Source organism: Myotis myotis, unplaced genomic scaffold, assembly GCF_014108235.1.
Source record: "Myotis myotis isolate mMyoMyo1 unplaced genomic scaffold, mMyoMyo1.p scaffold_m19_p_1, whole genome shotgun sequence".
Lineage (NCBI taxonomy): Eukaryota > Metazoa > Chordata > Mammalia > Chiroptera > Vespertilionidae > Myotis > Myotis myotis.
In genome coordinates this window covers 166,368,511-166,394,528 of record NW_023416313.1, presented here as the reverse complement: position 1 = coordinate 166,394,528, position 26,018 = coordinate 166,368,511, and the positions used below count along the sequence as shown (strand labels likewise).

Here is a 26,018-nt window from a genome sequence, read left to right as displayed (position 1 = left end):
GGTTAGAGAGGGTTTCATGAAGGAGGCGGCATCTTCACTGAGTCTTAACTAAATCATTTGTGTTTTCACAGGCAGAGATGGAGGAAGAGCATTCTGGGCAAAGACACTGACAGGAGGGGAGGCACGGAGGTGGGAAGTGGAGGATGCGTTTGGGAAGGAGTGAGCAATTTGACTTGGTGGGAGAGGGCATGGGGTATCTGTAGGAGGTCTGAGAAAAAATAAGATGAACGGATGCTATTACAAAGTTGTATAGCCGAAACCGGTTTGGCTCAGTGGATAGAGCGTTGGCTTGCGGACTGAAAGGTCCCAGGTTCGATTCCGGTCAAGGGCATGTACCTGGGTTGCAGGCACATCCCCAGTAGGAGATGTGCAGGAGGCAGCTGATCGATGTTCCTCTCTCATCGATGTTTCTAACTCTCTATCTCTCTCCCTTCCTCTCTGTAAAAATTCAATAAAATATATTTTTTTAAAAAAAGTTGTATAATGTCTGAAAAGTTGGGTTTTCCAACAGAAAACTATGGATTTTTTTTTTTTTAAATAGGGGAATGACAAACCAGAGGTATGTTTTAGAAAGATTATATGGGCTTCAGTGCTCAGAGAGGACCCAAAAGGAGAGTGACTGGGAAAAGGGAGCTCAGGGGCGAAGCCTTTGGGAACAAAGGCAGTGGCAATAACAATGGGGAAAGATGTGCGACCCATCAGAGGAGGGAGTGGGGAGCAGGAAGCATTTGGAGGTGAGTTCCGTTTTGCATGTGTTGCATTCAAGGTGACTTCAAAGCATCCAGGTGGGAATCTCCTGGAGGATGTCGAATAGGTAGGGCTGAAGAGAGATCATTTTTTGCTGCTGTGATCATCAAGACACCGGGAATGAACAAGGCTACCCAAATGAGGGTGTGGAGCAAGAAGAGGAGAGGCTTAGAGTGTGCCACCTTTAGGTATTTCATGGAGGCAGAGGAATAAAAGGCTTCAGGGACAGAACTAGCAGCGTGAGGAGCAGGATGGAGAGAAGATGGGGAAGGAGGGGAGAGTTTCGAGGAGAAAGAGGTTGGACAAAACTGTCAGAACTCGGGGATTATTCAAGGAAGATGAGAACCAAGAAAGCCATGGGTTTGGCCTTTTATCTTCTGACTGCCACTCTCCACTAAGATATTCAATTTAACTGTTGCAAGCCAGACATCATTAGACACTGGCACCTCCGCTCCCTCCTTTTGAGTTCTCAGTGAATGGCAGTTCCCAGCTGTTCAGGTCAGAAATCCAAATGTCATTCTAGACCAGCGGTCGCCCACCGGTGGTCAGCAGACCACTGGTGGTCTGTGAAGTCTGAAAGGTTGGCGACCGCTGTTCTAGACCACTCATTCTGTCTTACCCTCACAGCCTCCAGTTTTCAAGTCCTGCTAATTCCACCTTTAGACATTTATCATACACATTCATTTTTCTTCATCCTCACTGAAATTCCTAAGGTGGGCACTAGAGCAGGCAGCATTTTCAAATTTATTGTTCAGCTTCTGTCTGGAACTACTGTTTTGTCAAACACACTTTGTGAGACTCTCAGTTGAAACTGGGAGATGAGTAATCATAACACATGGTAGAAAATGATGTATACCTACAGCAAATAGTCAAATCCATCAGTGTAATAAACTCCAAGAGGTAGAGACAGCTTCTAGCTGGGCAATGAGAAAAGGCTTTCAGAGCAGATTATGGCATTTGAGATGGTCCCTGAAAATGGACAGCAGTTACACCAAAGGAAATATCTCTCTATATAAAAGCCTAAATGACCAGAATGACTGGAACGACTGGTCACTATGGTACGCACTGACCACCAGGGGGCAGACGCTCAATGCAGGAGCTGCCCCCTTGTGGTCAGTGGGTTCCCACAGCCAACCTCCCCTGGCTGGCCGACCTTCTGCGGTCCCTCCCCCCAGCCAAGAGCCCAGGGGTCCAAGGGCTGGCTGCCTCCTTGGGGCCAGCAGCCAACCTCCTGTGCCCCATCCTTCCCCGTGGCTGGCAGGCCCTGATCAGCCCACCACCTGCCTGTCACAGTGGCGGCATGGCAGCGAGGGAAGGAGGAGAGGGTGAGGCAGGGAATCGCATGGTAGTGGGTGTGCTGATGATGGTGGCATTAGTGTCTGTTCCTTCCGCGCCCGGCCCAGCCCTGATCAGCCTGGCCCTGATTGGCCCTGATCTCCAGTCAGGCCTAGGGACCCCACCCATGCACAAATTTTGTGCAGTGGGCCTCTAGTATATTTATAAAAGGGCATTCCACATGGAGGAAATATGGTTAACATACAAGGGAGAGCACTGATTTTAGTTTGGTTAGGGTAGAAGCTGCTTGGGAAAAAATGGTAGATAATAAACTAAGATATGAGCCAGATTATAGCAAGAAGTTTATTAGATATTTGAGAAGAGGCATCAGGATTCATTTGTGTAGAGAAGGGAGTGAGTGACTGGAGGTGGGGAATCTGTTCAAAGGCTGTTACAGCTATAGTCAAGTTGACAAGTGTCTATATCAGGGTCTTCATAGAGGAAGTGAAGTTAAGAAACATTGGTAGAGATATTAAGGAAGAAAAATTTGATGAAGAGGGCAAAGAGGAAGGGCAGATTCCAATCCAACCTGCCTGAGATTTTGAGTAAAAGGCCTGGGTTGGGGTGAGGAAACATGCCAGTAAAAGACCTGGAGGACCACAGGAGGAGAACAGTGTTGAGAAGATAAGATGTTTGATTTCTGATACATTGAACTTGATGTCGCAGAGAGTCACTGAAGAGAGGATGGTGTCCAGCAGGCCCGCAGAGTTAGGAGAGCCTTAGGCCTGTGTGCACTTTGTGCGCCAAGCCAGGCGATTGGGCATCTTTCCTAACCTGACAACTGTCCCAGTAAGGCAGGTAGATGTTAGGTGATTTTCGAGGGTAGAAGAATGGAACGTTACTTAATACAATATAGTGGAGGCCTCTTCTCTGATGAAGTTGTTCCATATGTTCTTTTGACACTTCAACGTATATAAATGTGCTTTTGTTTTGTAAAGTCAAGGCCTTTCTCTCAGTTTTGTAAATACAATGATTAATATCCCCTTTCATTGCTCTTGCACAAATTCTACCCATAGTTTCTTATCAACATTCCTCCTTTTAGTTTTTTTAAGGTGAGATCTTGGAGACATCCTCAAAGCAACCTGAGTGCAGAATCAGTTTTATTTTAAAAATCATTTTAGAGTCGTCTTATCCACACCTAACATTATTTTTTAAAGCAACTTGCCTTCATAAAGTCTTTCCAAAGTTTTTGACTTAATTTTTATGGAAATGACTACCTTTAAGAAATCCACACTCCTATTTTATCAGTTTGTTGAATATCTACCTAAATCATGTCATTTCATTGGCCATTACAATTGCCATATACTGGTACTGGTGTGGCACCAATACAGTGGGGTTCCTGGTACGTCCACAATTCAAATGGTGGCAGCAGAAGGTGTGGACATTCTAGCCGCCTGGTGGCCGAAGCAAATTGGTTAAATGGAAACCCAATCACAGCTTTTGTAGTATTGGGTGCTAACAGTTCAGCAACTTGGTTCTGTTGACATGTCTCACAATACATTTCTGATTTTTGGCATCACGTACAAAAGCTTTGCTGCATAGTTGTAATCAATGAGTGTGTTTTACATTCTACATATTTCCCCCGACTAAACTTGACAACAGCATCTAGCCCTTCAAGAGCAGACAGTGTTTAATGAATACTCTTGTTCTTAGTCTCCAGTTTCTGTTTGGAGAAAGTGCTATATAGAGTGTCCCCAGGCAAACTGGAAAATACAAAACACAGTTAGGGATACAGCAGGTATCCGACTGCCCTGCAGAATCCTGTCCAAGGCCCTGTTTTCAGAAGATGAAACTGAATCAGCTACTAGAGAGGTTTAAATTTAGAAACTCATCGATGACCCTAAGCCTTTCCCTTTGCAAAGAAAACCCACAGCCAACATAGTTCTACCAGCTTCGGACTAAGTGAAGACCCTCTGCTTTTTGTTTCTTTTAACACAGTCTGCGTTTTATAGGGTGCCATTTGTATCTTCACAACATTTTGTAAACATTAAACGAATAGATCAAGTTTGTTACAGGAGTAGATGTAGTGTGTTATCAGCAGCTTTTATTTGTCATTTGGAAAAAAATGCACATCTTTCTCAGATGGGATAACATTAACAATTGGAAATATGCTCTAGCCAAAACCGATTTTTACATATCGTCTGCCAAAAACCAAGGTACTTTACTCAAAAAAATGCATCCTCTCTCCCGCCCACTGACCTGCATGGCTTTGCCGGAGAGAACACAGGCGGGTGCTGCGGCCAAGATGGGACCTGTGGGTGGGATGGAGGAGAATGCTGACCAGAAGCGCGTCTATTTTCATTCTGTTTTCTTTTGGTTTCTGAAATGATGTTAAAGATACTAATTCTGGCTAGATGAAGAGATGCTTGGAAAGAGTGTTTGTTTTGAAAAGAAAATATTTTAAGCGTACTGAACGTTTTAAATAAATACCTAAAACTTTTCAGAATAGCTTTAACTGCACCCCACCCCCATTCCCCAGCATACACATCCTGGGTAGACAGCCCACGGGAGCTAATACCTGTCTGCATAATGCTGAACTCTCAGGACCTAAGTTATCTCACGGATCTCTTCGAAATCCCTTCAAATACAGAGATACGTTTTAAAAAATATGTTAACCTATCAGGAGTAGCTGTGAGCTGTTCACTTAGAAACAAAGAAACCCTTATTCAGCACCAGATCTTCAATTCTTTATCTCGTATGACAAGCAGTAATAAGTTGCAAAGTTCTGTGAAAAGAAAGATGAAGACTGCAAGCACCGTACTGCTGCACCAAGTTCAGTGACAGGGCTTTGAGGAGGGAATGTTCAGAAAGTATTGCACAGAGAGCAAAGATGATCATTGAGGAGGGAGAGCGCCAGGCAGCAAACCCCAACGGGAAACCAAGGAGAGATTCTGGGGAGGGAAGGAGGAGAGGGGGTGGGGGAAGGAAGAGGAAGGGTGGGTAGGATGTCGGCATTGCTGCCGGAGGCCCCTGGGTCTTGGCAAGGAGTGAGTATTGATCCTGGAGGCCTCCAGGAAGCGTAATGTACACACTCACGGATAATATATTTATTTATGATTTATAGCCTGCTGACTTCCAGAAAGGTTTGATGTGGCTCACCGGCTAGTGAGTTAATGTTTCCTGTACACACTGAGCAACTCTGAAAAAAGTGAAAGGGCAGAAGCTCTGTGAGTCATCACCCAACTGTTTAAGTGAGCTGAGAGGGCTGTTTCTCCTGAATGATGTGCCCACAGATGCTGTCAATACCCACTGGTAGGAATCCTGATGCAGTCAAGCTCATTGAGCTGACATCGCCAGGACATCATGGGGTTTCTCAGGTAATGGAAGCTTCCCCCTTTAGAAGTCAATCTTCTACAACTTAAATTTTTTACTGACATGGAAACCTCTGTGTAATGAAGATTATAGACTTCTTTCTCTTCAAAGATGTTTGATAACTGATTGGAAGGGAAATGCCAATTTTTTCTCTAGATCAGCGGTTCTCAACCTGTGGGTTGCGACCCCTTTGGCGGGCGAATGACCCTTTCACAGGGGTCGCCTAAGACCATCCTGCATATCAGATATTTACATTATGATTCATAACAGTAGCAACATTACAGTTATGAAGTAGCAACGAAAATAATTTTATGGTTGGGTCCCAACATGAGGAACTGTATTTAAAGGGCCGGAAGGTTGAGAACCACTGTAAATCTAGATCTATGTTTTATTTTTGTAACAGTTTTATTGAGATATAATTCACACACCATAAAATTCACCCTTATGGCTCTAACTGGTTTGGCTCAGTGGCTAGAGCGTCGGCCTGCGGACTCAAGGGTCCCAGGTTCGATTCCAGTCAAGGGCATGTACCTTGATTGTGGTCACATACACAGTAGGGAGTGTGCAGGAGGCAGCTGATCGATGTTTCTCTCTCATCGATGTTTCGGACTCTATACCCCTCTCCCTCTCTGTAAAAAATCAATAAAATATATTTAAAAAAAAATAAATAAAAAATATTCACCCTTACGGTGTATCATTTAGTGGTTTTAAGTATATTCTCAGAGTAGGGCAACCATAACCCCTAATTTTGGAACATCCTCAGCACTCCAAAAAGTAGCCAAGTACCCAATAGCAGTCACTCTCTAAGACTTACCCCTTCCACCCCTGGAAGCTACTAATCAACTTTCTGTCTCTGTGGATTCAATTATTTGGGACATTTTATATAAATGTAGTCATATAATATGTTGTTCTTTGGGCCTGGCTTCTTTTATTTAGCATAAATATTTCCAAGAACGATCCATGTGGTAGCATGTGTTATACTTCATTTCTTTTTTTTTTTTTTTAATATACTTTATTGATTTCAGAGAGGAAGGGAACGGGAGAGAGAGATGATGAGAGAGAATCATTGATCGACTGCCTCCTGCATGCCCCTTACTGGGGATCAAGCCCGAAATCCTTGCATGTGTCCTGAATCATGACCTCCTGGTCCATAGGTTGATGCTCAACCGCTGGGACCTTCATTTCTTTTTATGGCCGAATAATGGTCCATTGGGTGGATATCCCACATTTTGTTGATCCATTCACCAGTTGATAGACATTTGGGTTGTTTCTACTTTGGGGTTTTTATAAATAATGCTGCTCTGAACATTCATGTATAAGATTTTGTGTGGATGCATGCTCTCAACTTTCTTGGGTCTAGGAACTGCCTTTGAGTGAATACAGATTGAATGAGCTTTCACTCTTCAATGGTCATGGTGCTGTGCTGAGAGCAGGGCAGACTTTTGGGAGCTAATGAGTACGATGGGCTAGTTGCCCCTGAACTCTGGGTCCCCAAATAGGAGAGCTTGAAAAATGTATATGTCTATATTTGTGTAATTTTTTGTATTCCTTCTGCTCAGTCAGCTATCACTCCTTGCTTTTGACAGCGAGCCTATCCCAAGGAGAACCCAAAACTTCAATTTGGGCTTCTGAGTCCTGAGAAGACAACCTGTTAAAACCATATCTAAGTCTAGAGTGCATGGGCTCTGAATGAAGGACCAAGGTGCTCTCCTAGGGAAAAACACACGCATTCGCGTTAGTTAGAAAATCTGTTTGCGCAGTTACTTCTGAATTCTCAGTCATGGTTAGGACACTTGAAGTTGTCAAGTAGGAGACCTCCAGTTAAGGTGTTATGATATAAAATCTCTCTTTCAGGTAAAAGAGATTACTACTTTTAAGATGTTACTTTTGCTGGCATATAGGAAAATCAATGGAAGAACTGCTGAACTGATCCTAGTCTTAAACCTTTTCACAAAACTCATTTGGTAGGAAGGGAGCCACAGAGGAGCCCTGACTCCCAGACCATCATCTGCAAAACACAGGTTAAAAGGCCTCTGTATCCCTTCGGAATAGGTTTTTACAAAGACTCAAATAACTGGAGTTTAAACAAGACAGAGGTTTACTTTTTGGCTCACGTAAAAGAGGTCCATAGGTAGGTAGGCCAGAGCTACATTGTGGTGCCACAGTTATCAATAACCCAGGCTCCTCCCATCTTTTTGTTTGGCCATCCTTAACCCATAGCTCCCATCCTCAAGCTCACTCAAGATTGCAACCGGCCACTGGAGCTTCATCCCCCATCATGCCCGTTTTCCAGGCAGCAGGGGATGAGCAAGGACAAAAATGGTGCACTTCAGGGCTGAGTTAGCCCTGTTATGTGGCTTTCCTGGAATCCAGCGACATTCTTTACATCCCATTGGTCTCCTGGCTTCACGGGAAGCTAGGAAATGGTAGTTTTTAAGCTGGGTACATTGGAGATTCTATTAGTAAGGAACAAAAGAGGAAAGGAAATACAGGGAAAGAATAGAGGTAGGCAACCCAGAGCCTCTGCCCCGACCTCCTAGGAGCTCATGGTTTAAGATGGATGAGGCAAAGGCAGGTCATCACACAGTGTTACATCCCAGAGCTGTGCAGAGCCTTACAACAGCCCACCCCTGGACCACTAAAGCCCGCCAGCCTAGGTTGTGGAAAGGATGATTTTTGGTGATGGTTGAATTGTCTACCTCATTTCTTCAGTGGGAGGATCAGAGGAGTTTCTGGAGGATATGGAGTTTCAGAAGGATGTTAAAGGAAATGATGCTATGAGCAGAAACCATTAAATAGGATGGGAATGGCTGGTTCAGAGCCATCTGCGTGGTGTTACCTACTCTTGGTTTCCATTTGTGTTTTCAATGAATGCCATCGGTCAGGGGTATTCAGGGCAATGGTTGGAGGTATGGAGTATAGTCAGTGGCTGGAAAAGGAAAGAAGCTTATTAATTTCCATGAGAATCTCAAACCTGAGCTAGACTCCCATTAGTAGCTGTTACCACCAATTGACCTCTTCCTACCTTTGGCATTGTTCTTCACATGCCTGTCTTTCTGATTGCTTACATTAAACTACACATCCTTGTAGAAAGTCATTATTTAATGTAATAACCAAGAGTACTAATAACTTACCTCATGCAAATGGACTTTAAAGGAAATAGAGATCCTCCTTGTACTCTATTCCTTGCATTCAGTTAAAAATGCTGAGATTTTGAAAAAAGACTACAAGCTACAAAACTAGCAAATTAAACCTAAGATTCTATTTAAGTTGTTTTCTGAAGGTGTCACTTTAAGTAATGTACAGGCATCATTTGAGTTTGACTCACAAACCTAGGTTAGAATTCATTGACAACTTGAGGTCTGTGATAACGGGAACAGGTTAGCAATTTTCTACACTTTTTTAGAGCTTTGTGACGTTGCATGAACTTGTGAAAATATCATAAATGCTTCAAAAATAAGGGGGTTGGGGCAGATAGACCTTTCCAATGCAAAGGTTTTATGAGCAGGGTTTTGTATTTAAATATTGACTAGCAGGTCATTTCTTTCTAGCTCTGATCATTATGCCTCTTCGATTCAATTCTAAAGCAGCCCTGTGGTTGCTGAAGCCATAGGACTTTGCTGCTATTCACCATAACGTTTCCATTTGCACAGGTGATGATAAGAATATTTAAGAATCCCTAAATAGTATCCAGACAAAGGAAAAGGGCAAATGTTCCTTCCAACGTTGAAAGCTATTTGATTTGGGCACTTGGGAGAATCTGATTCATGATTAAAAGCATTTATTTGAATCAGGCCTTACACATTTCATGAACAGTGTCCACTTCTGCCTCCCCAGGGGCTGCGATCTCTCCATTCTCTCCCTCTCCTGTCATTGTCAACCTTTGTATCGTAGGAGCACGTGTAAGTCGGTTCCGTCCTTAAAGTAACCTCCTCCCCTTAGCTTTTCTTCCCTCTTTTGTTAAAATGTAAGTTCCTCAAAAGAAAAAGTAAAACAAAGCACTATGCTCACTGGTTTACTTCCTTGCCTGTATCGTACGCTCTAAACCACCGCTCTCTGGTTCTGCTCCCCTGCTCTACTGCCATTGCTCCACGAACTCCCATAGTCAAACTCAGCAGTTGCCAAATGCCAGTGGTCATTGTCTAGCCCTTCAGTACATTGATTCTCTCTGCTGCCCTCAATTCAGTTAACAACCTGTTCTCTTTGAAGCTCTGTGTGCCCTTGTCTTCCACTTCATCATACTCTCTGGTTCCCTTGTACATTTTTTTTCTTAAAAAAATGTTTTTATTGATTTCAGAGAGAGGAAGGGAGAGGAAGAGAGATAGAAACATCAATGATGAGAGAGAATCATTCATGGGCTGCCTCCTGGACGCTCCATACTGGGGATTGAGCCCACCACCCAGGCATGTGCCCTAACCGAGAATTGAACTGTGACCCCTTGGTTCATGGGTTGATGCTCAACCACTGAGCCACATTGGCCAGCCTCTCCGTGTACATTTCTGACTTCTGTTTCATGTCTTTAGTGGCTCTACTCTGCTTGCCCTTTAAGGGCCAAATGACATCAGACAAGCCACTTGATTCTTTAATCCATGAAAAGTAGACGGGTTGGACTGGATAATCTCCAGGGCCCTTCCAAGTCATAATAGGAGTCAGAATGCACTGACTTGAGCTACAGTAAACTCTTGTGTTTCATGTAAAAAGAAGTGTAATGAGAGATGAGTAACATTTGGACTGCAATTCTGCAAAGGCATATTGTTGGCCGCTTCTTTCAGAGATGTCATAGACGCTGAAAACCAGTACGACATCATTCAGCAGTTTATCACCAGTGGGAGACTGACTAATGTGAGTTGTGGTTTTAGTGTAACACAGAACAACGGACCATTCACGTAAAGCTCCAGTGCTGTGACTTGGAGGGGGGAGCGGTGTAAATGAGGTTCTTTGGCCACCATGACCTCCAGATATGACCACACACTGGGCATAATTACTGCCTTAGAGAGCAAAAGTTTAGAGGTGAAGTGATTGGCCCAGAGAGCTGGGAAGATTGAAACCACCATCATACAGATGTTCTCACTGGGACCTAGTGTTTGACTAAACATGGCAATGGCTGACAAAATGGCCCTTTCCAATTGGTCTTCTTCAGTGACAATGAAATGGTACCCAGTTTGTAATAGTAATTTAGTTCTATATACTGCTATCCAAGATTTCAGATTATTCCCAGAGAGTGGGATTTAACTTGACAGGCAGGGGCAGGAGCAAAAGTTTAAGGGTATTTGAATTTCCGAAGTGGGATGGGTGCAGACACTGCTGGTGGGGAGGGAAGAGAAGAGACAGATTGATGGAGCTGCTTGGTGTGCAGAAGCACTTGCCCACGCCCTCCTGTGTGATGCATGCTGGTCCTCCAATAAGTGTTTCATTCAACCAAAACCTTTAGGTCGTGGAACAACCCAAAATTCTGGGTACTCAAGGCTGAGTCAGATTTGTGTTATTTTGGGATGAAGGGTGTAATTTTATTTAATATTTTTGAGGATCTCAAATCTGAGAAGTAAGGTCATAGAACCCCAAAGATGTAGGATTTTAATTGCATTATGGGTTGGCAGGAGAGACTGACACACACCATCACTATTAGATTAGATTAAGTTTCCAACTTAATTAGACAAGGATACAAAATATAATTGGTAGGTCATCTGCGAAGCCATTCTGCAAAGGTGTTGCCTTGGCTACAGCAGTAACCAAATTAAGGTCATAGTCAACACGGTGGTGGATACAGTAGGCAGGGCTCTTTGCCCTGCTCTTCAGCACACACCCAGGGCACCCCTGTTAGCCTCTGTGGGGATGCACAGGGCTGCTGCCCCTGGCCCCTCTGGATACCAGGTGGGCACCAATGGCAAGCCTGGGAATTGCATTAGCTTTACCTGCGTAGCAGTCGTGCTGGCGTTTTGCCTTACCTTTCAGAGCAACGGACATCCGGTAATACTCTCCTGGGAAGCCGGTTAACTTCTGTGAGTCACTGCTTTTCCATCTCATTTATGATTCATGACCTGGGCTATATTTTTAGCTTATATTTATTTGGATCTGAGAAGTGGGCTGGGTGGAAGTGTTGTTTGGAAACTTATGGAAAAACGAGGAGAAATTGGCATCATGCTAAAGCTTACGTGGTCTGAAACGTGGTTATAGTCCTCTGACAGTCTGTGATCATTTACTGAGAGCCTACTGTGTGCCACATACTGTGCCAGACGCTAAGGATGCAAGGTAAATGGCCCCCTGAGAGCTCATTGAATTGTGTGGACAGACAGTTAACTAGATAACGAATGTACTGTAGCCCCTGCCTGTAACCCCAGTTGTATCTCTGGACTCCAGTCATATGGAAGTTTTGGAGCGCCCCTCATTCTTGCCTCACCTCTTGCACATGCGGTTCTCCTTGCCCAGTCTTTCCTTAGTTGCCCTTCATGACTCAAAGCAGGATCCCTCCTTCTGAAACATCTTCACTGATTCCCAGAGGCTAGGTGGAGACCCTCCTATCTCCTCCCATAGTGCCTTGTGTCCCTGCGTTTGTCACACTCCTGTCAAGAGGGCTCTGGATTGAGCTCCCTCCACGGTAGAGGCCCATCCATCAGCTCCCCAAACTAGGAGCCAGGTGAAACTGATCTGGATAAAAGCATTGTCATCCCAGGGTAGTCGCTGCCATTTGCTGAGCCTCTTCCACGTGCCAGGCACTGTGCTCAGCACCACACCACGCATTACCTCCTCTGCACCTCGTAATAGCCCTATGAAGCAGGAAATGGAGGCCTTAGAGGTGAAGTGATTTGCCCAGGGTTCTTTCCCAGCTGGTGCATGCAGAGCTGAGATTCACACCCAGGCCCGCCTCTCCGAGCTCCTGCTCCTACACTATGGCACGGCCCTGCTTCCCTGTCATGTTACTGCACCAGTCAGGGTAGACTGGGTCCTGCTGTGTTGATAAGCAACCCCAGCATCCCAGTGGCTTAGACAAAAATGGTTTATTTCTTGCTTATGCCATGCATCCACAGCAAGTTGGCTGGCGGGGGGGGGGGGGGAAGGGGGGGGAGGGGGGGCTCTAATCTGTGTTATTCTCCCTCAGGACTGGGCTGAGGGAGGCTCAGGCTCTGTGCTTCCCAATGACAAGAGACAGGAAATGTGAACCATCACTCCCAATGGGATAGGCCACTTGAGTATCACTGACTAAATCACGAGCCGCGCCCAACCTCAAAGGAGCAGTGGAAGTGCCCCTACTATGTGCTGGGAAGGGGAAATATTGGAAATATTTGTAGAGCAGCACTAATAATGCCCACATTGGATTATATAAAGAAAGGATTGGGGTAAGTGTACAGATGAAAATAAGAGAAAAATAAAGTGAATAGATGGAGCAATGAGCACCTTTCAGGGAATAAGAGAAAGCTCTTGCCTTTTTACCCCTAGGTCTCTAGTTAAACGGCTGTTGGGATCAATTATTCAGTGGTTCTTCCTGTAAGCAGCACCGTTAAGGCTTCTCCTCTGGATGCATTAACGCTTTGACACAACCTGGGGTTTCGCTGGGCCCATCAGGAGAGAGGGGTCCATTGCTATTACAAAAGCAACTTAGTCTGAGCAGGGCCAGCCTCCCACGTCTCACTTTCACCATGGGGAGCAAGTCCCACCAGGTTAGAGACTTTCTCCAAGAAACACAGAAGACAGCCCTCTTGGTCTCCTAGGATTGTGCCTGCCCAGGGATAAAAATCCCTTCTGAGTAGGCTGGGACACAGTGTCAACGCTTGTTACTCCCCAAAAAGGACTTTGCTTAAAGCTGTTGGTTGTGGCTTTTGAAACTCAACATTAAAATTGAATGTAAGATACAAGGTCCCTAAGGAATTTCTGCAAAAAGTGCACTTGGTCAAGGAGAATTCACCCTTGTACCATACAACCCTGGTCTCAGAAAACAAAGGGTGACCGATGGAGTGCAGAACAGAGTGTGGCACTGACTGTCTCAGGTGGTGGCTGCAGCAGCTGTACCTAAGTTCCTCTTAGTTTTATAGAACCCAACAGGCTACCTAGAGTGGATGCCTAGAGCGGATGCCTGCCTTTACCACTTTTATTTTTCAATTCTTCATGGGGAAAATACATATACATACATATACACACACACACACACACACACACACACACACACACACACACACACACACACGAGAAAGATGCAAATTGACTGTACCTTCATGATGCCCACCAGCCAATCAGGAGTGAGTATGCAAATTAACCCAACAAAGATGGAAGGTTAATTTGCATATGCAGGTGCAGAGCAGCCAGGGGTGGGATGCTTGCGTCATTGCCATGGTGACGATGCAGGCATTCTGCACCGCCCCAGCTGCTCCGGGCCTCTGGACAGTGTGGGAAGGCGGAAAGGCAGCTCCGGCCAGAGCGAAGGCGGTGCGGCAGCCAGGGAAAGGAAGGCCCATTCTTGCACAAATCTTCATGCATCGGGCCTCTAGTATATATATATATATATATATATATATATATATATATATATATAGAGAGAGAGAGAGAGAGAGAGAGAGAGAGAGAGAGAGGAGAGAAAAGAAAGAGAGAGATGGTTTGGGTGGGTAGAGGAGAGACACAATGCATTATCTTTAATCCAGAAGTTTTTAGTTTCTTGAATTCATTTTCATTTTAAATATCTCCACCAACTCTACCATGGTGGAGCATGGGGCACTGCAGGGGGTAAGCATCAGGGGAAACTCCTCCTGCCTCACCCAGGTACCGTGAGGGAGTTGCTGTCAGCACATCGCGTCCATAGGATGAAACACACTTGTGTCTGTTAAGCCAGTGTTCAACATCACTGCGTGCTAGTTTGTATATTTCATAGAAGCAGGGCTTGGTGTCTCCCCTAGGTGGTAAACTTCTCCAAGACAGGTACATGACATGGAATAGCACAGCCGTAAGCATTGAAACATCTGGGTTCTTCTCCATTAACCAGGCCTGTGGCCTTTGAGCAGACCACTGTATCTCTGGGAGTCAGTTTTCCCATCTGTAAAAAGGGTATTATACGCCTGTTCAGGTTCTGTCACAGTTTCACTGTGATAACACTCGTGAGAACAGTATAAATCTCTGTTTGGGCAAAAGCTCATGACCACAGAGGCTGACTTTTCTGCTGTGCTCAGCAACAGAAAGAGCCACCCGTGTCTCCCAGCACAAGGGTGTAGAGTTGTTCCTCACAGAAGTCACAGCTTTCCAAATGCTGTCAGGGTGGTTTTGCCACTGGAATGACCTCCATCTGAGTGACTATGTCTGTCCAGTGGTTCTCAACCTTCCTAATGCCGCAACCCTTTAGTACAGTTCCTCATGTTGTGGTGACCCCCAACCATAAAATTATTATTTTAAAAATATATTTTATTGATTTTTTACAGAGAGGAAGGGAGAGGGATAGAGAGTTAGAAACATCGATGAGAGAGAAATATTGACCAACTGCCTCCTGCACACCCCCCACTGGGGATGTGCCCACAACCAAGGTACATGCCCTTGACTGGAATCGAACCCGGGACCCTTCAGTCTGCAGGCAGACGCTCTAGCCACTGAGCCAAACCGGTCAGGGCCATAAAATTATTTTTGTTGCTACTTCATAACTGTAATTTTGCTACTGTTATGAATCGTAATGTAAATATCTGATATGCAGGATGTATTTTCAGGGGTCGCGACCCACAGGTTGAGAACCGCTGTGTAGGCAGAAATGAAACCTCTCTCGGTTCAAACAATCCCCCGTGTGTCAGGGCTTTTCAATGGGAGTAGGACTGTTGGTATGAGACACCACATAGCCGCCTCATGGGATGCAGATGGGTGTCATACTTTTCTCGCCCACAGATAGCCAGTATGTTTTTTTCAGATTAATTAGGTGGGTTTTTTGGACACTCGTAGACAGCCTGTATCCTAGTATATTCGAGTGTCTCCAAGGTGTCAACCAGACCAAGATCTTTACTGTTTAGCTGGGCTTCTGATACTCAATACTCACCATGTGTGGGATCCTGGGGTGCCCACTGTCAAAGAGAAACTTTTCTTCTGAATCAACTTAAAACTTCCCTCATTTAATTCTAAAGTTCCCCAGGAGATATGCTGACATGTTACCAGTTCTGCTGGCCTTCAAGGGACTAGGAATGGGCTGTGGCCCAAGGGGTCCGCTTAGCAGGGACAGCGCATCCAGGTGAGGGCTTGGGCCAGCGGGGCAGGCGAGCTCCCTTCCCAGCCCTGCCTTGGCTTGCTCAGGCACCTGGGGGGTCGGGGGGAGGAGAGCTGCTTGTGGAAGAACCAGCAGAGCACACGACTTACATTTAGAAGGTTCCACCTTTGTGAGCATGAAGGACTCAGAGGGTTGAAATTCCCTGGGTGCCAAGACCTCAAATGTGAGTGAATGAACAAATCCAGATTTCCAGGCTTTTGAACCTGGAGTACAAGGAGCTTTCAGCAGAGTAGATGTATGTTTGGATTTAAAAAAACAACAACATGTTCAGTCTGGCCAGTGTGGCTCAGGGGTGAGCATCAACCTATGAACCAGGAGATTGTGGTTTGATTCCCAGTCAGGATGCATGCCCAGGTTGCAGGCTCGATCCTCCATGTGGGGCATGCAGGAGGCAGCCAATCAATGATTCTCTCTCGTCATTGATGTTTCTCACTCCCTCTCCCTTCCTCTCTGAAATCAATAAAAATATATTATAAATAAATAAATAAATAAATAAAATGTTCAATTTGATCAACCAAAGCTTATTTTGAGGGGCTACCGTGTGCCACGCAGTATTCTAGGTGTTGGGGCTAGTGCAGTGCAGCTGTCTGCTACTAACCTTACAGTGCGGGAGACAGCAAACACAAATGCACAGTACAATCAACACCAGGCCCTCTGAAGAAACACACCAGGGGACAGAGAACAGCGAGGAGAGGGAAGTGTCAGCAGCCCTGCTCTCTTGGATGGCCAGTTTCAAAGGTGCTGTCCAATCACTCCACGAAAAATCAGCATTTGGCAAGACACCCACCTGTGCCTCTTCCACAGAGGCCTGCCTCCTGTTAGTCTCACTGAACGCCCCCTAAACTTGCTGTCCCACAGAGCTCCCGTTCCAGAGGTGGGTCCCCGCCCCCACTGCCCGCCTGCCCAGGCTTTCATGAGGTCAGTGTGGCACTAAAGGGGAAGGACTTTCCACTCCCTCCCCGCACCGTGCACATTCTGACCCAAACCTGGCACGAGGAGGGCTTTGACCAGCTTCACGTCAGGGTTATTTTAACTGGCAAGGTATCCCTTTAAGAAGGATCACATTACAGATGGTCCAGTTGGGATGCAGGTTATTTCGAGACTTCCTGAACATCATTTCTTGGCTACTTCATTCAGATAAATCATTGATTGCCCTGGAAGAGGCGCCGGGGGTAATGATGACTAAGACTCATGCCCTGCCCTTGAGCAGCCCACAGTCCAGCAGTGGGCAGAGGCATTTGAACAGATCAATTGCAGCACCACTGGGCTTGTGCAACTTTGGCAAGTGCAAGATGCTCTGGGAGCCCAAAGGGAGAGCAATGAACTCTGCCTCAAGGGTGCTGAAGATTTCCAACACCTGTCATGATTCCTGATGCCTCACTCATTTATTCCTCATCCATCCATTCACACATATTTCCTGAGCAGTTTCTATCAGGGCCACACCCTGCCTGCAGATATTATTTGTGTGGCCTGTTATTGCTGCTGCTGTCATTGTCTGATAATAGTTGCCTTCCACTATTCCGAATAATGCTGCTATGAACATTGGTGTGCAAGTGTTTTGGGTGGACATATGTTTTCAGTTTTCATGGGTATATATCTAGACGTGGAATTGCTGGGTCATATGACAATTACAAGCTATACTTTTGAGGACCTGCTAACCTATTTTCCTACTGACGCCACCATTTTACATTCCCCTCAGCAACATAGGAGAGTTCTAGTTTATCCACATCTTTGCTAACACTTGCTATTTTCAGCTTGTGGGTTTGTTTTTTTAAATTATAGTTAGCCCAGAGGGTGTGAATTAATATCTCATTGTGGTTTTGATGTTCAGTTCCCTGGTGATGGACAATACTGAGCAGTTTTTATGTGCTTATTGGCCATATGAATATGTTCTTGGGAGAACTGTCTATTCAGGTCATTTGTTCATTTAAAAATTGGGTTACTTTTTAACCTAAAATGCTCTAGAGGTTCAGAGGAAAGGGCAGGTGGCTAGAGGTCGGCAGCGGTGGATGCCCTGGAGTCGAGGGTGAGCCGAAGAACAGAAGCAGCAGGTCCCTGGAGTGGACGATGTGGGGCGGTTGGTGAGCTCAGGCAGTGCCGGTAGAGTCTGGAGGCAGAAACTCCTGGAGTAAGTTGATGCCTGAGTGGAAAGTAACTCACTGAACAAATGAGACAATGTTTCACGATTATGAAGAGAACATTCTCTCCCTTCTCCTCCCCCTTCCCCCATTTTTTTTTTTTTTTTAATGAGAAGGACTAGAAGTTTTAAAGGTGGCAGAAACGTCTTGCAGTGTCTTCGGGCCACATTGTCGGCCTCTATCATTCTGAACATTTATTGCATGAAGGTCAGACCCTTGTCGTATCGTCCTTGGTGATATACTGTTCTCAGTGTTCTGATGGCTTCAAAGTGCCCTTCCTCCTTGTCTTATCAAGCACAGGGCCTCGGTCTTAAACCTTCTCTTGAACAATATTCCTCCATTCTCCCAGGGCAGGGGCAGGCACTCTCTAAGGACGGGGCTGTGCCACTGGAACATAAAGGGACTTAACCCCACTAGTAACTCATAAACTCTGGTTCCTAGAGATTAATTTAATTTTTAGGCTGTATTTAATTGTTTCACTCCAAATAATACTACCTACTTATTTTTAATAATATAAACAATACAAAAATATTAAATAAAGAGTGAAAGGCTGCCTCTCTCCCAGGCCCAGAGGTAACCACTGTGAGCAGTGCCTATGTGTCCTGCAGACACCCTTTCTGAGGCTATGAGAACATATTGTTCGAAAGAGTCAGGATGAGAGGTTCCCATAAACTAGCTCTCATTCCTCTTCTCCGAAAACCCCAATAATTCCTTTTCTGGCATGCAGAGCCCAAGATACACACGGTCATGAATAGGCTGTTCATCTCTCCCTGGGAGCTGCGGGTGGAGGCTCAGACAGTACAACAATATTATGACTGCCCGGGGCACGAGGAGAGTGAGCTGGGAGTTAGGAGGGCGTTAGCCAGGTGCTGAATGGGGAGGTTGTCTGAGCTGTGCTGAGACCCGCCCCTTTCTCATCACCCAGTGTGTCTCTAATAAAGGTCTTCAGTGTCCTCCCCTCATCCCCTGGTCAGGAGTTAGGGAGTGTCTTGTCTCCTGTGCCGCCTCCTGTTGTCCCCAGGGGAGCCTGGTTCATGCCTGTTCTTACCAGGTGGCCCCAGGCTCGTCCCCTCCTTATCCACCTGGGTGCCCTAACGCGGAGTGCGCGGGGCCGGCTGGAGGAGCCCTCTCGTTTGGATGGTTCTGTTATACAGACTTACACACAGAGCCCAGAAGTGGACTTGGGCTCTAGAAGAAACCCTGATTTCATCTCACTGAACAAATGAAATGGAGCCAGGCACTGTCCCTTCCTAGGCCTTAATTTCCTCATCTACTCAATGGAATGAACAACAGTGACTAACCTCACAGAAAGAAAAGTCATCCCTTTCACAGTTGTTCTATCCTTATGGGGCCGATTTTCCTAAGAACAGAGACTGTGTCCGGCGCACATCTGCCTTTAATAAATGATTGAGAGGTATTGTCATCCCTAGTTTATATCTAAATCAACAAACTGAACTTCTTCAGCCACCATCCACTTATGCAGCCAGCAGGTACTTAAACAAAGGGAGGAGGTTATTTTTATGTGCGCTCGCTCCCTGCTTCCTCACAGCCATGGTTTCTGAGTGAAATGGACTGTGTGAGCCAATGGGGAGGCCAACCCCATTCTGGTTTTTGGGGTAATTGTGGCAACAATCAGGCATTGATTTCCCCCCTTCGCTCTCCTCAGAGTGGCTTCCTCACAGTTCTTAGGGTGGAGAGGATGTACTCATTGTCTTGGTCACCACAGGCCTCCCACCCTCCCTTCCTTCCTTCCTTCCTTCCTTCCTTCCTTCCTTCCTTCCTTCCTTCCTTCCTTCTTTCCTTCCTTCTCCTCACAAGGATATTTTTCCCATTGATTTTTTAGAGAGAGTGGAAGGGAGGAAGAGGGGGGGGGGAGAGAGAGAGAGAGAGAGAGAGAGAGAGAGATGCCAGAGAGATACATCGATTGGTTGCCTCCCACACACGCCCCACCGGGTCTGGGGATCAAACCTGAAACCCAGGTATGTGCCCTAGACTGGGAATGGAACCCACGACCCTTTGGTGCACAGGCCGATGCTCTAACCACCGGCCAGGGCACCTCGGGCCTTGCTGGGAGGCCTACGGGGTACCTTCCCTTCAGCACCTCATGAATCACGTTTCTTCAGAGACTTCAGTTTATCTCACTGAGGCTGCAGAAGGTGTCACCTATGCTGTTGCCAACAGACAAGTGTGTGAAGCAAAACGGGTTTCAGTGGAGGGGCGCGGGGTGATCAGACCATACCATGGTCTGCCTTAGAAGGAAGGAGATGAGGTGGTCAGCACCCTGAAATGTGACTAAGAACCAAACCCTGGAAGGCCCACTCTCTCCCGGCCCTCCACCCCCACTCTGCACTAACCGCCCGCCCCCCCCCCCCCCTTGGAATTGCCCCGTTTAGACACCGTCCCACACATGGGAGCTCATTATCATTGTGGGCTTCTCCCCACAACACCTGAGGGTAGAGCACTGTTCTCCCCCATCCATGTCACTGCAAAACCCTCTCAGTTTAGGTGGATGCCAATCTCTGAGGTGGGGGGATAACAAAACACACAGAGAGGAAGGAACAAAGACATCTAGAAACCCTCCAAAGGCTATCCTCCTGGCCTACAGTTCCTGAGTCCTCAGTTCTCCTGTGCTCCTCGCTAATTCTGGGTCAAACCTTCACCTCCCTCCCTCTGCTCACTTGAAAGATACTGCTGGAGTTGAACAGTAAAAGCCGGATTCATTCTTTCATCAGCATCTACCTGTCCCAGGTGATGCGGACACAGTGGTGGTCGTGGTCCTTACCCTTATGGTGCTTACAGCCAAGGGAAGGGAGACAGGGAACAAGCAAATTAACAGGTAACCCTGACAGTCGGTCAGTGGCATGAAGGGGACAAATAGGGGCTGTGATGCAGGGCGAGGGGAGGGGCTTCTGGGGCAGTGACATCTGCACTAAAACCTGAGGGATGAGGAGGAGTCAGTCCTGCAGAGCAGCAGGGGAAGAGCTGGCAGTGCGGGGCGAGGAGCTGCAAAGAGTGGGTGCATTCGAGGACTAGAGAGAAGGCCCGTGTGGCAGCAAAGAGCATGGGAGGCGGGGGCGGGGGAGGGGGATGGAGTGGAAGGGCAAGCAGGGCCAGAAACCCCGGGGTCTAGGTTTATAGGATTGCAGTTGTTTTCAGAATTCGTGCCAGGGGTTTTAAGCAGTGCAGGGGCCTGTTCCGCTCCTCACTTTGGAAAATCACACTGGCAGAGTGTGAAGCATGTAGGTGCTTGGTCACGGTTTCAAAAACTGTACCCTGACAGGTGGCGTCACCTCATCTCGAATAGATTCACACGGAAGGGGAAATGACCTGGGCACTGGCCAGGGCCTGGAGCCGTAGCCCAGACCCGTCTCCCAACCTCCGTGGGGAGGCCATTCTTTCCAGCGTGAGGCGTGCAGGAAATAGGGAAGCGGGAGGAAAGTTCTGGAATAGAAAGAGACACCGGAAGGCAGGAACAGCAGGAGCAGCCAGTGAGGTTAGGAAAACCGTCTTTTCGGTTCACCTTGGCAGGGAGCTTAGAAACCTTGGAGCTTAGAAACATTTCACAACAATTCTGAGATGGGCTTTCTACCACACCCCCTGACCTAGCGGTCCTTCCCTGCCTCATCTTATGGTTCATTGACCTGGAATTTCTAGACACTACTCACTTCCCTGAGATGCTCAAGCCTTGGGAAGCTAAGTGTGATGGGGACAGAATAAGACATTCAAAAAAGATGTGTGTGTCAGTTCTAGAGACCCCCAGCGAAGCGTGATGGACAGGAACCTGGCCGAGAATCGCCAGGCGATTGTCCAGGCCAGCACGCCCTCCCCAGCCCTAGGCTTTCTCTCGGCAACCCCGGGAGACCGACCAGCTCTTAGGATGCTAAATCTACAGAATTTGTTCAGAAATGATACGCAAAGTGTTGGAGAGGCACCCCTGGCCCCCGCCACCTTTCCACAGGGTTTTCCAAGCAGAGGGAGGCTGGACGGTTTCCAAAGGAAAGCTAACAGGAAGCATGTAATTTTCAAGGAGCCGACAGATCACTTGCAGTCAGACCACGTGGCTCTCCTAACATTTCTGAGCTCATTCTCTGAGAACCACTCTTCCTCAGCACCTAAGGCTCTGCTAAGAGGACTCACTCCCCCGGCCTCACCTGGCAAAGCTACCCAGCCGGCTACGGAGTCTGCACCCCAGGCTTCATTCCTCTCCTCGCTCCCCGAGCCCAGCTTTCATCCGCCAGCTTGTCATTTCCTGGATGCCCCACCAGGGCCTTCCAGCCAATGGGTCCCCAACCAGCTCATCTTCCCGGCCCCGGCTTTCCTGTTTCCGTGGATGGAAGCACTGCTCCCTCTGCTTCCCCGCTGGAAATGTCTGAGTCATCCTTGACTCATCCTTCTCATTCTCCAGATCAAACCAGCTCCCGAATCACGTAGTACCTATTTCCGTGATGCCACTTGACTCTGTCCCCTCCTTCCGACGGCTGGCCCCCATCCCATTTCGGTGTGGGCTGTCATTGCTTCCCTCCGGCAGGCACAGCCTCCCTTGTTCCCTCACCATGTCCCACCCCCACACTGCTGCTGACATCGGCTGCTCACACTGATCGCCTCGCTCTCTCACAGCAGCCTGACGTGGCTCCCTCTGCTACCACATTCAATGTAAACCAGCTTTGAGCTTGCTAAGTCACCATGCCTTTCCTAATACTGCGTGTTCAAGTTCAATTCACTTATTCTCGGTGTAGGACATAATGCTTTGTCGTTTCTCACACCTTCTTATATGATTCTGAAAAAATAAGGTCTCCTGTTACGAAATCCTATATTCTCTGCATTTATAGGCTTGCTTTACCTCCTTAGAACAGCGGTTCTCAACCTGTGGGTCGCGACCCCTTTGGTGGTCGAACGACCCTTTCACAGGGGTCGCCCAAGACCATCCTGCATATCAGATATTTACATGACGATTCATAACAGTAGCAACATGACAGTTATGAAGTAGCAACGAAAATAATTTTATGGTTGGGTCCCAGCATGAGGAACTGTATTTAAAGGGCCAGAAGGTTGAGAACCACTGCCTGAGAAGATTCAGTGTTTCTGTATTACTAGTCTCACATTTGCTTATACTTCCTCTACTATGTGAGCACATGCGTGTGCCACACACTGCTCTTAGGACACCTGCATGCAATAACGTACTCTCACAACAACTCTGATTGTGTCCCCATTTCACTGGTGACAAAAAAAACCGAGACGCAGAGATGTTGAGTAACTTGCTGAGGCCCCAGACCTAACATGTGGCAGCGCCTGGATTCTAAATCACATGGTCTGGCCCCAGAGCTCAAGCTGTTAACCAGTGAATTCATATTTGTCTCTGTTACCTGCATTCCTGATATTATAGTTTGACTTTAGCTGATGTTTTATAGCTGAACTGAAGTTTAAGGCGTGTGTCCATTATTGGTCAGAAATATCAATGGCAGGCCGAGTGTGTAAATGTAATTTGATAGCAGGAGCTGATTTAAGGTGTCTCCCAGGAAATCACTCTAAAGTTAAGAGACATCTTTGTGCTATTTTTTTTTTTCCTACCTGTTCTTCTTTTTTTTCCCTTTTCTTATTCCAGTACATGGGCTGTATTGAAGTGCTGCAGTCGATGAGGTCACTGGATTTTGGAATGAGAACTCAAGTTACAAGGTAAGAGAACTAGATTGAGGACCATGTTTTATTTTTCACTTTGTTATTTTTTTAATAAGAGAAAGTGTATTTAGAAAGTCACAGAGGTAGAAAAATCAGCCAGCTGAGCTACGTGGGTTCAGGAAATAAGTTACAGAGAGGCAAAAGAAGAGGACAATTTTTGTTTGTTTGTTGTTGTTTTAAAGAGAACTGTTTTTAAAGTCACAACAGTTTTTCCCCACAGAAATGTCATGCAAGCCTTTAAAGTCCCCATGGGTTGTTATTCAGATGCCTGGAAGCTGGAACACAGTCCAGTGACCGGGGATAAGTCCCCTTATCACGTCATGTGAAAGATTTCCCAGTTCTGTGGCAGAGCACCTGCATTGTGTATGAGAACTGGGAAGATGATGCAGTCATAGAAATAGCTGGTTTCCCAGGTACCAACAGTTTTTAAAATTCTGCCTAGAAATAGGGCCTTACAGTAGAATCTGAGACCTGTGGAGGAAGTAGCTGAAAAGAAGACGAGAACTGTTTCATCTTCCCAATTTGAAACTCTGTATTCATTAAACCTAACTCCCCAGTCCCCATTCCCCACCCGGCCCCAGCCCTGGCAGCCATCATTCTATTTCATGTCTATGAATTTGACTACTCTAGGCACCTCATATATGTGGAATCGTACAGTGTTGGTCTTTTTTTAAAAAATATATTTTATTTATTTTTTTTATTTTTTATTTTTTTACAGAGAGGAAGGGAGAGGGATAGAGAGTTAGAAACATCAATGAGAGAGAAACATCAATCAGCTGCCTCCTGCACCCATCCCCGTCCCCCCCCCGCCCCCCCCCCACTGGGGATGTGCCCGCAACCAAGGTACATATCCTTGACTGGAATCGAACCTGGGACCCTTCAGTCTGCAGGCGACGCTCTATCCACTGAGCCAAACCAGTTAGGGTGGTCTTTTTTTTTTTTGGATAGCATAATGTCCTCAATGTTTATCACTAGGCCAAACACTGTAACTATTTTGAAGGCTGCTGCTGTGTATTGCTAGATTGTTCTACAGAAGAACTGCACTAGATGGTGCTCCTCCCTCCCAGCCATGTGTCTGTCTTTTGTTAGGGCCTATTTTTTAAATCGTTGTAAACTTGTAAGTGCATATTTTCCCATTGTTTCATAACTGGTACAACACTATGTTTTTTCTATGCCATGACATTTCAGTGTGTGACTAAGGTACAAACCCAAGGAAGTGGCTGCTGTGGTTTCTGGATGGTATTCCTTGCAGATGTGTCTGTATGTGATTTGGGCATGGCCGACTATGCTCTGGGCAGATTCGCAGAGGCTCGAGGGCGGTGGGTTGTTGTTAGATTTGGTGGTGGGGAAGGCCTCTCTGAGGAGAAGATATTTGAGCTAATCTCTGAATAAAATGAGGGATCCAGCATGGGAGTGTCTGGGGGAAGAGAGCTCAGGCAGAGGGAAGGCGGTGTGTGCACCATTGGTCCATAGCGTCAACCCTGACAAGGCCCCAAACCTGGGCAGTTGGCCTGTCCGGTAAGAGTGTGAAGAAAGTGCATCTTCTTCCAAGAGTGGATACCAGGCAGTGACCAGTGGGCTCCAACTCAGGGGAGGGAGAGGCTGGATGGGAGATTCAGGGTTTAAGATGCCCTATGGTGCAAGTGGTCTGCCTTGAAGTCAGGAGACTCCAGCCACGTTAGCCCACATTGTCTGTGGTTTGGCTTAAAGGCCATGAAGCCGATTTCCATGTACCAGGGCTGAAGCATATGTTCCAGGCTGCCCTCCCCAGCTCTCGAACCCATTCTCTGGGGCTTGTAGAGTTTGAGGTGCTGTATCTTATAGCTACCTGGGCTCAGCAGCAGTCCTGAGACTCCCTGATCCAGATGGGAGAAGGAGAGAAGCCACCAGGAAAGTGAGGTAGAAGACAAAGGAGAAGAGATAAAAGAGGTATGTCCCACTTTAAGGAATGAACAAAAATTGAAATTTACTGAACAGAACAGTTACCATGCAGAGTGCACCCCTGGATTCCTTTACATAATGAATTCCTTGCTGGTATTTCGAAGGAAATTCAATGTAGGAAAGAAAGTGTTTTTACTTTTTTCCCCAGGAGCTCACATATTGCTGAAAGTGGGAGTGATCTTTGAAACTCTACGGTAGGTCCGATAGGACATTCTACAAGAGGATGTAAGCATAGCCGTGGGTATTAGTGCACAGCCATAGAGCTCCCTGTATGTTACCTGGGTGGGAACATTCTACTTGGGCCCGGGATCATTTCTTTGGTCCCCCTCGCCCCTCGCTATTAGACGGTGCATTCTATGAAGTGTGGACCTCAAAGCCACATGCATGTTGCTGAGCACAGTGTTCTCATGTGACCAGCATAAGAAAATGGCTCACTTTCCTCCAAACCTCTAATTTCCACCCTACTTCCCAAATATTTACTCTTCTTCTGTCTCTTTTAATTTTTCCTCCTTTATCTCATTCTCCTTTCCTCTCTCAACTTCTGTGTATTTTGACATTCACCTACTATTCGAGTTGCTTTATTACCAGTTGTCCTAGATGTTATCATTAAAACATTACTCTGGAATCAGGCTTCAAATGGTTTTAAA

At 46.4% G+C, this 26,018-nt stretch overlaps 1 protein-coding gene across 1 annotated transcript in view; it reads left to right on the top strand.

The window, feature by feature from the left end:
• Positions 1 to 26,018, top strand: part of SHC4 (SHC adaptor protein 4) — a 112,688-nt gene that overhangs the window by 9,851 nt on the left and 76,819 nt on the right. The window contains exon 2 of the mRNA XM_036300798.1: positions 23,357 to 23,427. Coding sequence (XP_036156691.1) covers positions 23,357 to 23,427 — 71 coding nt within the window. The remainder of the gene's footprint in view (positions 1 to 23,356; positions 23,428 to 26,018) is intronic.